The following is a 17798-nucleotide window of genomic DNA, read 5'->3' as shown; positions in this document are numbered from 1 at the left end:
CCTTTTATCTCACCTTTAAGTAGGGCAGGGTACTTAACCTTTCTAACCTGAGTTTCTTAGTTGGGAATCAGAATAATATTTTATCTGCCTACCCCACAAAGTCACAAGTTCATTGTGAGAATCAAATGAGGCAGTATCTATGAAGATGCTTTTGAAATTGTAAAATATGAATATAAGATTATTTAAAATCAGAATTTTGTGGGGACCTTAGTCATTCAATACCTTTACTTTATAGGTTGGGAAACTTGGATCTGGAGGAACAGTGTTGCTTGTGGACAGATTACTGGCTGACCACTGGGGGAGCTTGAACTGGGATTCTGGATTGTTGATGTATTTCCTACTAAGCAACATAAATATTCTTACTTTAGCTTATCTAAATTCCTGCTGGTGACATTCAAATATGCATTTTCATTGTATTGAAAGATAATTACACATAAAAATGATTTAATAAAAATGATACACATACAGATTGATGCTTTGAACACTGTTTACATGTTGTGTTTTTTCCACAGGGTGGCAATCAAGGTTTGACAGTAGTAATTCAAGGACAAGGTCAAACTACTGGACAGTTGCAGTTGATACCTCAAGGGGTGACTGTACTCCCAGGCCCAGGCCAGCAGCTAATGCAAGCTGCAATGCCAAATGGTACTGTTCAGCGATTCCTCTTTACCCCATTGGCAACAACAGCCACCACAGCCAGCACCACCACCACCACTGTTTCCACGACAGCAGCAGGTAGAGCTGTGGGTTTATCAGAAATGTCGGATGTTACTACTACACGTTGCTGGGCTAACAGGCCAACAGGAGAACCAGTATTTACCTTTGGAAGGATATGCCTCAAGCCAGTGAGCTCAACAGTTGACATAGTCAGCCTCACAACATCTCGAAGCTTTTGTACCCTGTTCTTACAGACTCCCTGTTACCACCACCCTCTCCCTCCCATTAAAAAAGAGAGAGAGAAAGGGGGCAAAAATAATGGTTATCTTGGTAACTATGCCCACAATTCCTCCTTGCTAAGCCTTGTAGGTGCTGATTGAGTCATGGAGGTGATCTCAGGAAGGGTGCGTAAATCCAGTTCATGACTGAGATTGAGAGCAGGTCCAGAACCACTTTGTTGGCCTTCTGCTGCAAGTCATTGTAACTACTACCACATCATGGGAGAAAAGTGAGGCTTGACAGTTAGCCTGGACCAGATGACCCAGCTGATTTCCAGAGGCTGCAACTTACTTTGGAAACCAGCCCTCTAGAGTTAGGATAGTGTACAGGGGACAGCCAAGAAGCAGGGTCCAGGCTCCCCAGTTTCAGAGAGAGTCCTGCCCTAAGTATGTCCAAATGGAGCATTTCAAAGGCATAGACCTTCTATACCAAAATACAAAATTCTTAACTTTATTTACTTTATTTGTTTTTTTGAGACAGGGTCTTGCTCTGTCGCCCAGGCTGAAGTGAAGTAGCACCATTACTGCTTACTGCAGCCTTGACCTCCTGGACTCAAGCAATCCTCCCACCTCAGCCTCCCGGGGTAGCTTGGACCATAGGCGTGCTCCAGCATGCCCAGATAATTTTTATTTTATTTTTTTGATTTTCTGTAGAGACGGGGTCTCACTGTGTTGCTCAAGCGATCCTCCCACCTCAGCCTCCCAAAGTGCACAGGCGTGAGCCACTACGCCTAGCCAGAATCCTCAACTTTGGAAAATTTCCTTCAGATTCTTCTTTAACCACAGTCTTATGTTCTAGAGTAATAGAAATGGTTCATCTTTCCTTTTCACAGGTACAGGTGAACAAAGACAGAGTAAACTATCACCCCAGACGCAGGTACATCAAGACAAAACCCTGCCACCAGCTCAGTCGTCAAGTGTGGGTCCGGCAGAAGCCCAGCCACAGACTGCTCAGCCTTCAGCTCAGCCCCAGCCCCAGCCCCAAACCCAGCCCCAGTCCCCAGCTCAGCCTGAAGTTCAGACTCAGCCTGAAGTTCAGACGCAAACAACTGTTTCATCCCATGTCCCTTCTGAAGCACAACCCACCCAAGCACAGTCATCCAAACCCCAAGTCGCAGCACAGTCTCAGCCTCAAAGTAATGTCCAAGGACAGTCTCCTGTTCGTGTCCAAAGTCCATCACAGACTCGAATACGTCCATCAACTCCATCCCAACTGTCTCCTGGACAACAATCCCAGGTTCAGACTACAACCTCACAACCGATTCCAATTCAACCACATACATCTCTTCAGATACCTTCCCAAGGCCAGCCACAATCACAACCCCAGGTACAGTCTTCAACTCAAACTCTTTCATCAGGACAAACTTTAAATCAAGTTACTGTTTCATCCCCATCCCGTCCTCAGCTACAAATACAGCAGCCACAGCCCCAAGTCATTGCTGTGCCTCAGCTGCAACAACAAGTCCAGGTTCTCTCTCAGATCCAGTCACAGGTTGTGGCTCAGATACAGGCTCAGCAAAGTGGTGTGCCCCAGCAAATCAAACTGCAGTTACCTATCCAAATTCAGCAAAGCAGTGCTGTGCAGACTCACCAGATTCAGAATGTGGTTACAGTGCAGGCAGCCAGTGTGCAAGAGCAGTTGCAAAGGGTTCAGCAACTCAGGGATCAGCAGCAAAAGAAGAAACAGCAACAGATAGAAATTAAGCGTGAACACACCCTCCAAGCTTCTAATCAAAGTGAAATCATTCAGAAACAGGTAAAGTTATTAAGTAAAAGCAGCATGTTCAGTAGCTTGAATTATTGTGCTGTGCAGTAGACTTAGTGTTTGGTTGTGTTAGGTTTCCTAAATGAGACAAAGTCATTAATGTTTAAATTTAGAAGAAACACTGAATTGACCAGAAAAAATACTGAATGACTACTGTGGTGTGGAACTCTTCGTTCGATACATATAATATGTAGTCAGTGCTTATTAGGAATGACCTCTATTTTGGGAGGACTAAGATGGGAAGAATGGAGTTATGAGCTTTAATGATTAATATAAAACTTGAGGGTTTAACCTAAGTTTTAAAGTCACTTCGGACATTACAGCAATTCCTTTAAAGTTATTCAAAGTTCTTATTCCTTAGTTTGCGTGTAGACTATGCAAATTATAGACAGATTAAACTCATTTGTATTTCTAGCCACACCTTTGTAAAAGAGTTTTTAAAAACATATTATTTCATAGCTTAAATAAAAAGTGGCATCATTCAGCAACATCTTGCAATGGCACATTAGTGAAAGAAAGCAATTTAGATGAGTTAGAATCAGTCTACTAAAGTGAAGTCATACATATAGCATCCGGTAACATTACTGGCAAAAACCATCTTTTCATCTACCTATAGCTTGCTTCGCTCAGCACTAGGCAGGAGTTTGAATGTGTATTTTAAGTGTTACCAAGTCGTGAGACCTTCATTCAGTTCCTAGGTCTCCCATTCACAGTCCGTGAAACTCATTTATCCCTCCTTAGCTATAGCCTCTTAAAACTCTTCTCTTTCCAGCCACACGAGATTATTGCAATGATTAAATGAGGTCATAAATGTAGAAGCACTTTCTAAACAGCGAAGTTATTTTAAAGATGTAGTATTCTTATGAAAGTGATGGTTATATGTATTATATTTAAATGTATTATTACCCAGCTTTACTGGGTATGTATAAACTGAGAATTACTACACTGTCTATCTCCTAATCTTTATATAGGGGAGACGAGGGACAGCTTTTTAAAATTCATTCTGGGAAGAAAGCATAATGTTAAAAATACGGCCTTTGGAGAAGAATAGCCAGATTAAAATTTCAGCTGTATTACTTATTGTTTCTCAAACAAGGTGGTTAATTTCTTTATGTCTCAGTATCTTGTTTATAAAATTATTGCTATGGTTCAGTGTTGTTATAAGGAATAAACGAGGTAATGTCAAGTGCTTAGCCTAGCACAGTCCCCATTAGGTGGTAAGCACCCAGGCCATCTAGTAGCTGCTAATTTTATTTATGTTATGATATAAAATTCTTACAGTTCCTTTAAAAAAACACATATGTGCTCAGATTTCTACTGTTGTTATCTGTGTACTAACCTGTGGTCATTATAAAATATGCGCTTTTGGATTTATTCTGTCCTGAAGGTGGTGATGAAGCATAATGCTGTAATAGAACATTTAAAACAGAAAAAGAGCATGACTCCAGCTGAAAGAGAAGAGAATCAAAGGTAGGGGAGATGCAGGGTCTTGTTGTCTGTCCGTCTCTTCTCTTTATCGTGCACATGCACAGAGTTCTGAGTTTATACTTGTTTATCTTGATTGAAGTTTATTAAATGAGAACACTTGGCACTAATAATTGCTCATAACTGGTTTGAACCACTGTTGAAGTTTTCCAGTCACAGAAAGTTTGTGTCTCATCTGTAGAGGCATAGAAGAGTCATGTCTTAAGCCCTCCATAATAAAACGCGCAGCATTACATAGGTTGTGTATTTTTCTCTAGAATGATTGTCTGTAACCAGGTGATGAAGTATATTTTGGATAAGATAGATAAAGAAGAAAAACAGGCAGCAAAAAAACGGAAGCGTGAAGAGAGTGTGGAGCAGAAACGTAGCAAGCAGAATGCCACTAAGCTGTCAGCTCTGCTCTTCAAGCACAAAGAGCAGCTCCGAGCCGAGATCCTGAAGAAGAGAGCACTCCTGGACAAGGATCTTCAAATTGAAGTGCAGGTAAGAGGGCATGCCCTTTTTTTCTGTGTCCAGTGTTTAGCATCTAAGGTTCTGCTTTTTTCCCTTGCCTTTTTAATAAAGCTTAAAATTTTAGTATGTTTTCTGGAATTTACATTTGTGTACGTAGAGTAAAAAGCAGTGCGACGCGTGTGTCTTACGAAACAAGTCAGAGCTTTTATAACTAAATGTATAGTTATATTGTATTCTCCAGACTAGCGACTCTGAGAGGTGAGCTTGTTGATTGAAATGTTGTAGAACTCTGAGAACAGCTTTTCAAGTCTATGACATAGTCTGGCCAAAAGTTAATTAGGAGCAGAGCTTCATGAGAAAGGTACGGAGACGATGAAGTAACGTTGAAAGAATGAATAATAACATGAGTCCATTAAATAAGACAAATTTCACCAGGATGAGGTGCCTCAGTCCTATACTCCCAGCACTTGGGTAGGCCAAGACAGGCAGATCACTTGAGCCTAGAAGTTCGAGACCAGCTTGGCCAACATGGCGAGCCCTCGTCTCTACAAAAAATGAAAAATTTAGCCAGATGTGGTGGCACACAGCTGTGGTCCCAGCTTCTCGGGAGGCTGAGGCAGAGGGATCACTTGAGCCTGCCAGGTTGAAGCTGCAGTCAGCTCTGATGGCACCACTGCACTGCAGCCTGGGCAACAGAGCAAAACCCTGTCTCATAAACAAAGAAAAAAGAAAAATTTCTTCCTTGACTTGTAAATGATTCTGTAGGTATTGCTAACCTGCCTTCGAGAGGAATTTATTAAAAAATGAAAGTAGACTGGCTGTGGTGGCTCATGCCTGTAATCCCAACACTTTGGGAAGCCGAGGTAGACAGATTGTTTGAGCCCAGGAGTTCAAGATCAGCCTAGGCAACATGGTGAAACCCTGTCTCTACAAAAAACACAAAATTTACCAAGCATGGTGGCGTATGCCTATGGTCCCAGCCACTTGGGAGGCTAATGTAGGATGATCACTTGAACCCAGAAGGCGGAGGTGGCAGTGAACCTCGATCACACCACTGCACTCCAGCCTGGGGAACAGAGTGAAACTCTGTCTCAAAAAAAAAAAAAAAAGTAGGGCCGGGTGTGGTGGCTTACGCCTGTAATCCCAGCACTTTGGGAAGCTGAGACGGGCGGATCACGAGGTCAGGAGTTTGAGACTAGCCAGACCAACGTGGTGAAACCCTGTCTCTACTAAAAATACAAAAATTAGCTGGGCATGGTGGCAGGCACCTGTAATCCCAGCTACTTGGGATGCTGAGGCAGGAGAGTAGTTTGAACCCAGGAGGCGGAGGTTGCAGTGAGCTGAGATTGCGCCACTGCACTCCAGCCTGGACAACAGAGTGAGACTTCGTCTCAAAAAAAAAAAAGTAGACATCTATTTATGCACATATATATATAACTTATACATAATTACACAGCTTTTTAAAAGAGAAGTAGGCTATCAAACATTTCAAGGCCGGGAGCAGTGGCTCATGCCTGTAATCCCAACACTTTGGTGGCCAAGGCAGGTGGATCACCTGAGGTCAGTTCAAGACCAGCCTGGCTAAGATGGTGAAACTCCGTCTCTACTAAAATCAAAAATTAGCCGGGCATGGTGGCTGGTGCCTGTAATCCCAGCTAGTCAGGAGTCTGAGGCAGGGAGAATTGCTTGAACCAGGAAGGTAGAGGTTGCAGTGAGCCAAGATTGCGCCACTGCCCTCCAACCTGGGCAACAGAACAAGACTCCGTCTCCAAAAAAAAAAAAAAAAATTCATAACACATCCTAAACTTTTTAAGAAGGTGAGACGTAGGCCAGGCACAGGAGCTTATGCCTGTGATCCCAGCACTTTGGGAGGCCGAGGTGGGCAGATCACTTGAGCTCAGGTGAAGGCTGCAGTGATTCAAAATCATGCCATTGCCCTCCAGCTTGGGCGACAGAGCGAGACTGTCCCCCGCCCCCCCAAAAAAGGTGAGAAATAGTAAGAAAATATTAACCAGACTAATAATATTACCTAACTGTGAAACGTTAGAGATCTTCCAGTCAAAGTCAGAATCCTCAATGATGCCAACAATCGACATTATTATTTAGCATTTCTGGAAGTTCTGGCAAATGTGTTAAGCCAAGAAAAAGGAAAAAATACAAAACATTGAGGAAAGAAGACAACATTGTTTTCATGTGTGATATGATTATTACATCAAAACCCCAAGAAAATAATGATGACAGTTTATAATTCAAGGCTGGGCACGGTGACCCACACCTGTAAATCCCAGCACTTTGGGAGGCCGAGGCAAGTGGATCATTTGAGGTCAGGAGTTCAAGACCATCCTGACCAACATGGTGAAACCCCATCTCTACTAAAAATACAAAAAAAAGCCGGGCACAGTGGCTCAAGCCTGTAATCCCAGCACTTTGGGAGGCCGAGGTAGGCGGTTCACCTGCGGTCAGGAGTTTGAGACCAGCCTGACCAACATGGAGAAACCCTGTCTCTACTAAAAATACAAAAAATTAGCCAGGCATGGCCTGTAATCCCAGCTACTCAGGAGGCTGAGGCAGGAGAATCGCTTGAACCTGGGAGGTGGAGGTTGTGGTGAGCTGAGATCGCACCGTTGCATTATAACCTGGGCAACAAGAGTGAAACTCTTGTCTCAAAGAAAAAAAAAAAAAAAATTCAAAAAAGTAAGCCAGCCATGGTGGCGGGCGCCTGTAGGCCCAGCTACTTGGGAGGCTGCGGCAGGAGAATTGCTTGAACCTGAGGGGTGGAGGTTGCAATGAACTAAGATCATGCCACTGCATTCCAGCCTGGGTGACAGAGTGAGACTAGCTCTCAAAAAGGAAAAAAAAAAAAAAATTTAGTAACACAGTCAGTTACAAGATAAACATTGAACCTGCCTCCCAGGTTCAAGTGATTCCCCTTCCTCAGCCTCCCAAGTTGCTGAGATTACAGATGTGTGCCACCACGCCTGGCTAATTTTTTGTATTTTAGTAGAGACAGTGTTTCACCGTGTTGGTCAGGCTGGTCTCAAACTCCTGACCTCAAGTAATCCACCCGCCTCAGTCTCCCAGAGTGCTGGGATTACAGACATGAGCCACTGTGCCCGGCCTCAATTTGGGTTTTTATGGAAGCTTCATTATATAGTCATTAATGATTACATCATTGACCATTGGTGGTCATCTTGACCTTCAGCCGCTCTCTCTTTTTCTCAGAGGTTGGGAGGTGGCACTGAAAGCCCTGACAATCAGCCCCAATCCTGAGGCTCTCTAGGAGCCTCCAGCTGTCAGTCAATCATTAGCATAAAAAAACTCTTATTTTGCAGATTCTGAGGGTTTTAGGAATTGTATGCCGGGAAACAGGGAAGAAGATTAAATACGTATTTCACAGTATCACAGGACCACAAAGAGGAGATTGGTCATCCGTGTTTCTCAACAGAAGCACTTTGGCCTTTTGGACAAGCCAGTTTACACACTGTAGGAAGAAGTTTAGCATCATTTAAGGTGTGCCACACACTGTTTCCTTTCCACATTCTACACGAAGTGGGAAAATAGTTGTAGTTTATATCCTTTATATATAAATTGATCAGTTGCCCTTCGAAGCCAACAAATAAAAATGATGTCTAAGGCCAGGCGCGGTGGCTCATGCCTGTAATCCCAGCACTTTGGGAGGCTGAGGTGGGCGGATCACCTGAGGTCAGGAGTTCAAGACCAGCTTGGCCAACATGAAGAAACCCTGTCTCTACTAAAAGTACAAACATTAGCTGGGCATGGTGGCAGGTGCCTGTAATCCCAGCTACTGAGGAGGCTGAGGTAGGAGAATCACTTGAATCCGGGAGGTGGAGGTCGCAGTGAGCCAAGATTGCACCACTGCACTCCAGCCTGGGCAACAAGAGTGAGACTGTCTAAAAAAAAAATATGTGTATGTGTATATATATGTGTGTGTGTGTGTATACATATATGTGTGTGTATATACATACGTATATATGTACATATGTATATATATACACACGTATATATATACACACATATGTACACATATATGTACATATATAGTATGAACTAAAAATGATCTCTAAATCTAACCCCCAAAGACGATCATTTTTAAACAACTTTAGAATATATCTTGTGTATATTACTTTCTTTTTTTTTTTTTTTTTTTTGAGACGGAGTCTCGCTCTGCTGCCGAGGCTGGAGTGCAGTGGCCAGATCTCAGCTCACTGCAAGCTCTGCCTCCTGGGTTTACGCCATTCTCCTGCCTCAGCCTCCCCAGTAGCTGGGACTATAGGCGCCCACCACGTCGCCCAACTAGGTTTTTGTATTTTTTAGTAGAGACGGGGTTTCACCGTGTTAGCCAGAATGGTCTCGATCTCCTGACCTCGTGATTCGCCCGTCTCGGCCTCCCAAAGTGCTGGGATTACAGGCTTGAGCCACCGTGCCCGGCTATATTACTTTCATGTATGGATTCATATATAAACACGTTTTATGCAGAAACAATCTAACAAGGAAGAAAAATTATACTTTGAGGAAGGAAGAGCCAGGTGCAGTGGTTCATGCCTGTAATCCCAGCACTCTGGGAGGCTAAGGCAGGTGAATCACACGAGGCCAGGAGTTCGAGACCAGCCTGGCTGACATGGCAAAACCCCATCTCGACAAAAATACAAAAATTAACTGGGCATGGTGGAACACACCTGTAGTTCCAGCTACTCAGGAGGGTCAGGCAGGAGAATTGGCCTGAGCCTCCTGTTTTTGTCAAATTGTTCTCTTTTATTTATTTATTTATTTTTGAAATGGAGTCTTGCTCTGTCACCCAGGCTGGAGTGCAGTGGTGCAATCTCAGCTCCTGCACCCTCCTCCTCCCGGGTTCAAGCAGTTCTCCTGCCTCAGCTTCCCAGGTAGCTGGGATTACAGGTGCCCACCACCACACTTGGCTAATTTCTTTTTTTTTTTTTTTTTTAATTTTTAGAGATGGAGTTTCGCCATGTTGGCCAGCCTGGTTTCGAACCCCTGACCTCAGGTGATCCGCCCATCTCAGCGTCCCAGAGTGATGGGATTATAGGTGTGAGCCACCATGCCCGGCCCATCAAATTGTTCTATAATTTCTTGGTTTTTTTTTTTTTTAGATGGAATTTCACTCTTATTGCCCAGGCTGGAGTGCAATGGCACAATCTTGGCTTATTGCAACCTCCTCCTCCCAGGTTCAAGCAATTCTCCTGCCTCAGCCTCCCAAGTAGCTAAAATTACAGGCATGCGCCACCACACCCAGCTAATTTTTGTGTGTGTTATTAGTAGAAATGGGGTTTCACCATGTTGGCCAGGCTAGTCTCGAACTCCTGACCTCAGGTGATCCACCCACCTCAGCCTCCCAAAGTGTTGGGATTACAGGTGTTAGCCACCGTGTCCAGCTCTTTAATTTTGTTTGGAGTGAATTCAGATTAGACCATTGATTTTATTGCTCTTTTTTCTTTTTTCTTTTGAGAAGCAGGGCCTTGTTCTGTTGCCCAGGCTGGAGTGCAGCGGTGCAGTCACGGCCCACCACAGCCTCCACCTACCCAGATCATTCAGTCCTTCCGCCTCAGCCTCCCAGGTAGCTGGGACTACAGGTGTGTGCCATGCTACCATGTCTGGCTAATTTGGGGGTGTTTTTGTTGTTACTATTGTTGTCGCTTTTAGAGACAAGGTTTTGCCATGTTGCCCAGAATGGTCTCAAACTCTTGGGCTCAAGCCAGTGATCTTCCTGCCTTGACCTCCGAAAGTGCTGGGATTACAGGCATAAGCCACTGTACTCGGCCCTGGTTGTCTTTTTTTCATATTACATATTTTTGTTTTCAAACATTTAAGTTTTGTTAGCTTATTTTGAGTGAGAGGAGTTTTGTTTTTGTTTTCTCTTGTGAAGCCCAGTGTAGTCGTCCAGTCAACCCTTAACTTCCAAGAGAGAGCCAGCTCTTATCACTGCCTCACGCACAGCATGTTAGTCTCCCTTACCCCCCAAGAACCTCTTCCTGTTAGTGTTCAGTCACCAGTTCCTAGTTCTGACTCTGGAGCCTAGCGGGCCTACAGTTGTAGTCCTGCTCACAGTTTTGTGTCTCTATTCCATTGAGATTTTTGTAACTTATTTAGGCATGGCTATGTCTTTTCAATTTCTCTTTTTTGTATTTTACTCTCACTTGTATGTTCTTGAAGGGAGAGGGAGGATCAAAGTGTGTACCCGCTATACTATCTTGGTTTTCCCAGAATCCGCCCCATGATGTTCTAAACATATGAACTAGGAAATGAAACTCAAGATTTTGTTTCCAACCTAGGAAGAAGTTCAGTCTCTCTCTATAAATAGAGAAGGGCTGTTGAATAATTTGTCACACTGCTTCTCTTTTGACTTTGTAAGACTAGATAAGTCTATGGACAGAGAAAGAGATTCATTAAACCAGGGCTATTCAGGTTTATTTGGTAAAATATTTGTGATATGTTTAAAAGCTCCGGCCGGGCGCGGTGGCTAATGCCTGTAATCCCAGCACTTTGGGAGGCCGAGCCGGGTCGATCACGAGGTCAGGAGATCGAGACCATCCTGGCTAACATGGTGAAACCCCGTCTCTACTAAAAAAAATACAAAAAATTAGCCGGGCATGGTGGCGGGCACCTGTAGTTCCAGCTACTCGCGAGGCTGAGGCAGGAGAATGGTGTGAACCTGGGAGGCGGAGCTTGCAGTGAGCTGAGATCACCTTCACTGCTTTATGCTAGTCAGACCACATTTTGAGTCTCAAGGCCAGTTCATGTCCAGTCTCACTGTAAGGACAGAGAGCAAGAGCAACTAGAAGAAAGCAGCCAGCGGGTGAGGATGCTTGCAATCACCTTCTGAGCAACCACAGAAAGAGCCCAGATGGGACAGGGGCAAGCCAGGAGGGACGCTCTTCCTAGCCACTTGGCTCATCTTTCAGTCAACTCTCCTTTGAAGATAACTGGCATCTTTCTAGTTGTTCTTACATAATCTTCATTTTCTGTTTCTAATTGTCTGAGTTGGGTTTAAGATACAAGAAAACTCGCCGGGCGCGGTGGCTCAAGCCTGTAATCCCAGCACTTTGGGAGGCCGAGACGGGTGGATCACGAGGTCAGGAGATCGAGACCATCCTGGCTAACACGGTGAAACCCCGTCTCTACTAAAAAATACAAAAACCTAGCCGGGCGACGTGGCGGGCGCCTGTAGTCCCAGCTACTTGGGAGGCTGAGGCAGGAGAATGGCGTGAACCCGGGAGGCGGAGCTTGCAGTGAGCTGAGATCCGGCCACTGCACTCCAGCCTGGGTGACAGCGAGACTCCGTCTCAAAAAAAAAAAAAAAAAAAAGATACAAGAAAACTCTTGTTTGCAACTAACTAAAATTCTCTCACATTAGACTGAACTGTGGAGCTACTTTGACAAGAGTGGGTAATGTACCATCTTCTGGCCAGATCACACATTTACATGACTCTAATGATAGTCTTGTATTGTCTTTAATTGACAACAGGAAGAGCTGAAGAGAGACCTGAAAATTAAGAAAGAAAAAGACCTGATGCAGGTGGCTCAGTCCACAGCAGTAGCTGTACCCTGTCCCCCAGTGACGGCAGCTCCTCCAGCCCCTCCAGCCCCTCCACCTTCACCTCCCCCTCCACCTGCTGTGCAACACACAGGCCTCCTGTCCATGCCCACCTTACCTGCAGCTTCCCAGAAGAGGAAGCGGGAAGAGGAAAAAGACTCAAGCTCAAAGTCCAAGAAAAAGAAAATGATCTCTACTACCTCAAAGGAAACTAAGAAGGACACAAAGCTTTACTGTATCTGTAAAACGCCTTATGATGAATCTAAGTGAGTAGATCTTTTTGAGCTCTAGTTTTTTGTCTTGAAAGTTTAGCTATAAAATTGAGTTTTGAAGAAAATGAATATTTTGGGAATGATATAAATGAAAATATTAAATTTAAGAGTAATGTTTCATCCATGGTCTTGCATGTGATATTCTTACCATTGATGCTAGTAAAGTAAAATTTGCTATTTCACGTGTTTGTGATTGTCCTTTGTTATATTCTTTTCTGTCAAAAACAAGCTTTCTGTTGCTCCTTTGCTTTCTCCTCTTCCCTCTGAATTAACTCCAAATCAACGAGTAATTGATGTCTGGAGAAGGACGTGTATTACTGTTGCCCAAAATGGAGAGCATCCTTTCTGGGATCTGTTCAAAGCCCTGTAAATACATGAAATCCTGGAAACCATTTGAACATCAATGGTCAGAGGTTTTGAATTTGAGTGGTTTGGTTTCTTAATTGTTTTATTTTAGGCAGTTGTTTTTTGTATTAAAATACTGCAACTCATATTTTTGTCAAAGTTTCCACTTTCTTATCAGAGACAAACCAGAAAAATACAAAAAGTGTTCCATTCCTCAAGCATAACGTCCAACAATTTGGCAGCTTGGAAGCTGTTTTTGACAGTTGTGACTTGTATTTGGTGATATAAAGAAGATTATAGAGGCACTAAACCATAAATGTAGTTTCATTTTTTGGTCATTAATATCATTTTACAAAATATTTAACTTCTACTTTGAACATTAAAATGTAGTCCAGCTTTTTAAAGCCACAGTTAACCACCATACTTTTTACGGGACCAAAAAGTTTGATTGTGCTTTAAAAAATGATCATTTAGAATCAATTAATTAGAATTAGGAATGCTCAATGCCTGCCTTAAGTGGATACCTAATTGATTCCTGAAATAAAATTGTGGTCCCTTTAATGATGTTCAGGTTGCAACGTGGAAGCTGCTTTGGTGGCGCTGTCTAAATGATCATCTGTTTGCAAATGCCAAATGAAAACTCTTTGTTGGCAGATTGAGCTGTGTGCTGAGTTAAACACAAATCAATTTAGGCATCTTCGCTTTTCATTATCTTACCTCATTGGAAATTATACATAATGTAAACAGTAGAACCTGATTCACTGATTTTTTTTTCCTTAGTTTAATACAAGTGTGCCTCACTTTAAGCACAACATATTAAATGATTTCTGAAACAGAAGTTTCCTTACTTTTTCAGTTAAAAAGATTTGCTTACAGAACTTCTTTAAATAACAAGGCTTCTTTGGCCTGTTTAGAGTATTCAGATCACAGAAATTGATTTCACACACAGCTTCTTTGAAATACCTACATTGCATAAAATGAGGCACACAGATACATGTGCCCATTCCATTGAGATTGCCTCATTATTTTGTGTTACATTTTTCATTTTGTCATTATTAACACTTTAGTATACCAGGTTCATTCACTCCCTATTTTAGTTGAGATGAGTTAGTGTTTCTAAGGAGTGTTTTGTAATCTTTTGTCCCAAACTAGGCTGGTTTGGGAATCCAGTGAGAATGACTGAAAACTGAAATTCAAGTCCTGAACATCCTTCCAGAACATAGCCTATCGTACTCTGTGGAGATAACACACAAAGTATCTCAGGAGGACCCCCACCTGTGGAAGTGAAAATCATGTGAGAGTCATAGTTCAAAAGAAAAAAGTGCTGGGCACTGTGGCTCGTGCCTGTAATCTCAGCACTTTGGGAGGCTGAGGCAGGAGGATCACTTGAGCCCAGGTATTTGAGACCGGTCTGGGCAACATAGGGATATCCCGTCTGTACAAAAAAAATTGGCCAGGCGTGGTGGCTTACGCCTGTAATCCCAGCACTTTGGGAGGCCAAGGTGGACGGATCAGCTGAGGTCAGGAGTTCAAGACCAGCCTGGCCAACATGGCGAAACCCCGTCTCTGCTAAAAATGTAAAAATTAGCCAGATGTGGTGGCACACACCTGTAATCCCAGCTGCCCGGGAGGCCGAGTCAGGAGAATCGCTTGAACCTGAGAGACTGAGGTTGCAGTGAGCCAAGATCATGCCACTGCACTCCAGCCTGGGAGACAGAGCAAGTCTCCATCAAAAAAAAAAAAAAAAAAGCCAGGCCTGGTGGCACATGCCTGTAGTCCCAGCTACTTGGGAGGCTGAGGTGGAGGATCACGGAAGCCTGGGAGGTCCAGGCTGCAGGGGGACCGTGATCCTGCCCCTGCTCTGCAGCCTGGGCTATACAGCGAGACAAAAGAAAAAAAAAGTTAGTGGTAACAGGATAAACTACATAACCATATATTATTCCTTCACATTCATGAAGCAGGTCAATTTGAAGCTTGAGGACGACTTCCATTCCTCTAGGTGAGGCATTCCTCAAGAAGTGCCTTGGTAGAACTAAGAGTGCCAATGGTATCAGCAAGGCCAGTCTGGTTCCCTGTGATTCATGGTAATTCTCACTATGACTTTGACATGGTGTTCCTACACAGTGCCTATCAACACTTGTAGACACACTGTATAAGCGTTTGTTACATTTACTTTTCCTTTTGTCAATGACTAGGTCGTTTATTACAGAGGCCACTCTGCACTCCACAATCACACACTTTTTTTTTTTTTTTTGAGATGGAGTCCCGCTCTGTCGCCCAGGCTGGAGTGCAGTGGCCGGATCTCAGCTCACGGCAAGCTCCGCCTCCCGGGTTTACGCCATTCTCCTGCCTCAGCCTCCCGAGTAGCTGGGACTATAGGCGCCCAGCTCCTCGCCCGGCTAGTTTTTTGTATTTTTAAGTAGAGACGTGGTTTCACCGTGTTAGCCAGGATGGTCTCGATCTCCTGACCTCGTGATTCGCCCGTCTCGGCCTCCCAAAGTGCTGGGATTACAGGCTTGAGCCACCGCGCCCAGCCCACAATCCCACACTTATACAGCTCCGCCTTGCCAAGCAGTGTAGACCCTCACAGGTTTCGGATAACTATCCTTGCATTGTTTTCCACACCTTGTCCCCGGTGTTGAACTGAAGCAGCTCCTTCCACATTCCCTGCTCATTCATTAGCCAGGCCACTGTCCACATTGTCACAAACATTACATTAACAGGAAAATTGGCCCATGCCATATTCCATGATGAGAGGTTATTTTTAATTCGATTAAATTCCAATGTTTATTCAGAAAACCTGGTAGAGATTGAATTGCTCTATGTACCTTTCTTAGTTTTCTTCTTCATCTCATATTTTGACCATTTATCTTCTACACCTGGCTGACCTGCATGTTCCTTGTAGTGTTAACTTCTACTTGGTGTTTGCGCTTTGCTTTGTTCTCAAATTTAAATTGTGAGATACATTTTCAAACCTATCTAAGAAATAGCCCTGATATTGAAATGGCTTCTGTGGAATAGGTTTGACAGATGTAAGTCTTTGATTCTTTGGCTTTGGTTTTTGTGCCTGTTACAGTTTTACACACATTCATTCAGAGGAAGACATTACCATCAATGTGTTGTTTCTTTTTTCAAAGTCCAGTATGTTTTTAAAGACCCATATTTCACTTAGCAGTGTACTTGTTGAAACTGATGTGAGTGACTTTATGTGTCCACACGTGATACAGCATCAGATACTGGAGTTTGCCAGGGGTAGAATGGTTGGATTCAGGAATGTTTAGCTGACTCATTGCAGGAAGTTATCCTATAAAAAAGTGAAGCAAGGCAGGGAAGACAGATTTAAGTACCATTGCAGCTCAAAATGACAATTACATTGTCATTTTCATTGTGAATACTTTTAGGTTCTATATTGGCTGTGATCTTTGTACTAACTGGTATCATGGAGAATGTGTTGGCATCACAGAAAAGGAGGCTAAGAAAATGGATGTGTACATCTGTAATGATTGTAAACGGGCACAAGAGGGCAGCAGTGAGGAATTGTACTGTATCTGCAGAACACCTTATGATGAGTCACAGTGAGTTCTGATAAGAGCATCATATTTAATAATTTAGGAAGCCAAATTGCTCTGACTGGTTACTTATTTATTTTAAAATAAAAAGCAGATTTTTTTTCTACATTTATTATACACTTACATTACAAATTCCTTTTCATTTTTCTCTTTTTCCCTACCCTTCAAATTTTATCTTGCTTCATAGTGAATGTTTGAGACACACTGGGGAAAATGTGGTTTAATGGTAGATTTGATTCTTCAATATGTAACATAGAAATTAATGAGATTAAAATAGCCTGACTTGTTTGGACTTTATCAGTGTTTGAAATGGTGCTTTATTGTAAGTTAGAAAAACACTAATATGGGTACAAGCTCTGAGACTCTGTTATTAGCTTATAGGATTTTGAACTCCCATATGGTACAGTACTAGTTGAAAGATTTTTGGCTTTGTTTTCAGCTTTAAAATCAATTAAATGTTCCATATTTATCTTTAAATTTGTTCTCTAATATTACACAGTGTTCTTATAATTTTTTTACTGCTTGTTCTTAACATCAAAAAATACTAAATTAATGTACTGGAATGCCAATCTTGAAAGTATTAAAACCATAATACTAAAACTATTTTGTATCCCAGGGTTTAGCAAATTTTCAGGTGCATGCTTTATTATAAGTAACATCATCCCATCTGTTTTGAACTCACATTTCCATTTCGGATCTTACAGATTTTATATTGGCTGTGATCGGTGTCAGAATTGGTACCATGGGCGCTGCGTTGGCATCTTGCAAAGTGAGGCAGAGCTCATTGATGAGTATGTCTGTCCACAGTGCCAGTCAACAGAGGATGCCATGACAGTGCTCACGCCACTAACAGAGAAGGATTATGAGGGTTTGAAGAGGGTGCTCCGTTCCTTACAGGTGAGACCCCTCTGTGTGCAGCATTTGAAAATGAAATCAGCCAGCATAATTTTGGAAAGATTTCTAGGATTTCAAGTTTCCAGTCTTAGAGTGATTATTTACTGACTCCCAGCTAGTCTAGTGAAGTGCCTGACAAACTTCAGTCCTTCATGTACCAGTGTCATGAGCTTTACCATATCCCTACACCACCTCAGCTTATCTCACACTCACAAGAATGTTGACATGACTCACTTCTTTATACATTTTATTTTTAAAGAAACGTTCTCTCACCCCCATGGATTGAGAAGCAGTATGATTAGATTATAGTTATTCTTGGCCAGGTGCAGTGGATCACACCTGTAATCCCAGCACTTTGGGAGGCCGAGCGGGTGGATCACAAGGTCAGGAGATCAAGACCATCCAGGGTAACACGGTGAAACCCTGTCTCTACTAAAAATACAAAATGTTAGCCAGGCGTGGTGGCAGGCACCTGTAGTCCCAGCTACTCAGGAAGCTGAGGCAGGAGAA

General features: G+C 43.0%; 2 protein-coding genes across 6 annotated transcripts in view; both read left to right on the top strand.

Moving 5' to 3' along the window:
- The window catches only part of KPNA2 (karyopherin subunit alpha 2), a 147051-nt gene that overhangs the window by 47162 nt on the left and 82091 nt on the right, over window positions 1-17798 (top strand). The window lies entirely within an intron of this gene.
- The window catches only part of BPTF (bromodomain PHD finger transcription factor), a 145568-nt gene that overhangs the window by 106945 nt on the left and 20825 nt on the right, over window positions 1-17798 (top strand). For 2 of the 5 annotated variants that reach the window (XM_033183854.1, XM_033183853.1), the window contains 7 exons: window positions 513-735; window positions 1769-2262; window positions 4088-4170; window positions 4443-4668; window positions 12140-12474; window positions 16227-16400; window positions 17099-17291. In XM_033183854.1, the coding sequence (XP_033039745.1) occupies window positions 513-735; window positions 1769-2262; window positions 4088-4170; window positions 4443-4668; window positions 12140-12474; window positions 16227-16400; window positions 17099-17291 (1728 nt within the window). Of the gene's footprint in view, window positions 1-512; window positions 736-1768; window positions 2692-4087; window positions 4171-4442; window positions 4669-12139; window positions 12475-16226; window positions 16401-17098; window positions 17292-17798 lie in introns of all 5 variants that reach the window. The other 3 variants (XM_033183856.1, XM_033183855.1, XM_033183852.1) reach the window with 2 other exon arrangements.

This window comes from Trachypithecus francoisi, unplaced genomic scaffold, assembly GCF_009764315.1.
Source record: "Trachypithecus francoisi isolate TF-2019V2 unplaced genomic scaffold, Tfra_2.0 Lachesis_group20, whole genome shotgun sequence".
NCBI lineage: Eukaryota > Metazoa > Chordata > Mammalia > Primates > Cercopithecidae > Trachypithecus > Trachypithecus francoisi.
This window is presented reverse-complemented; position numbering and strand designations above follow the sequence as displayed.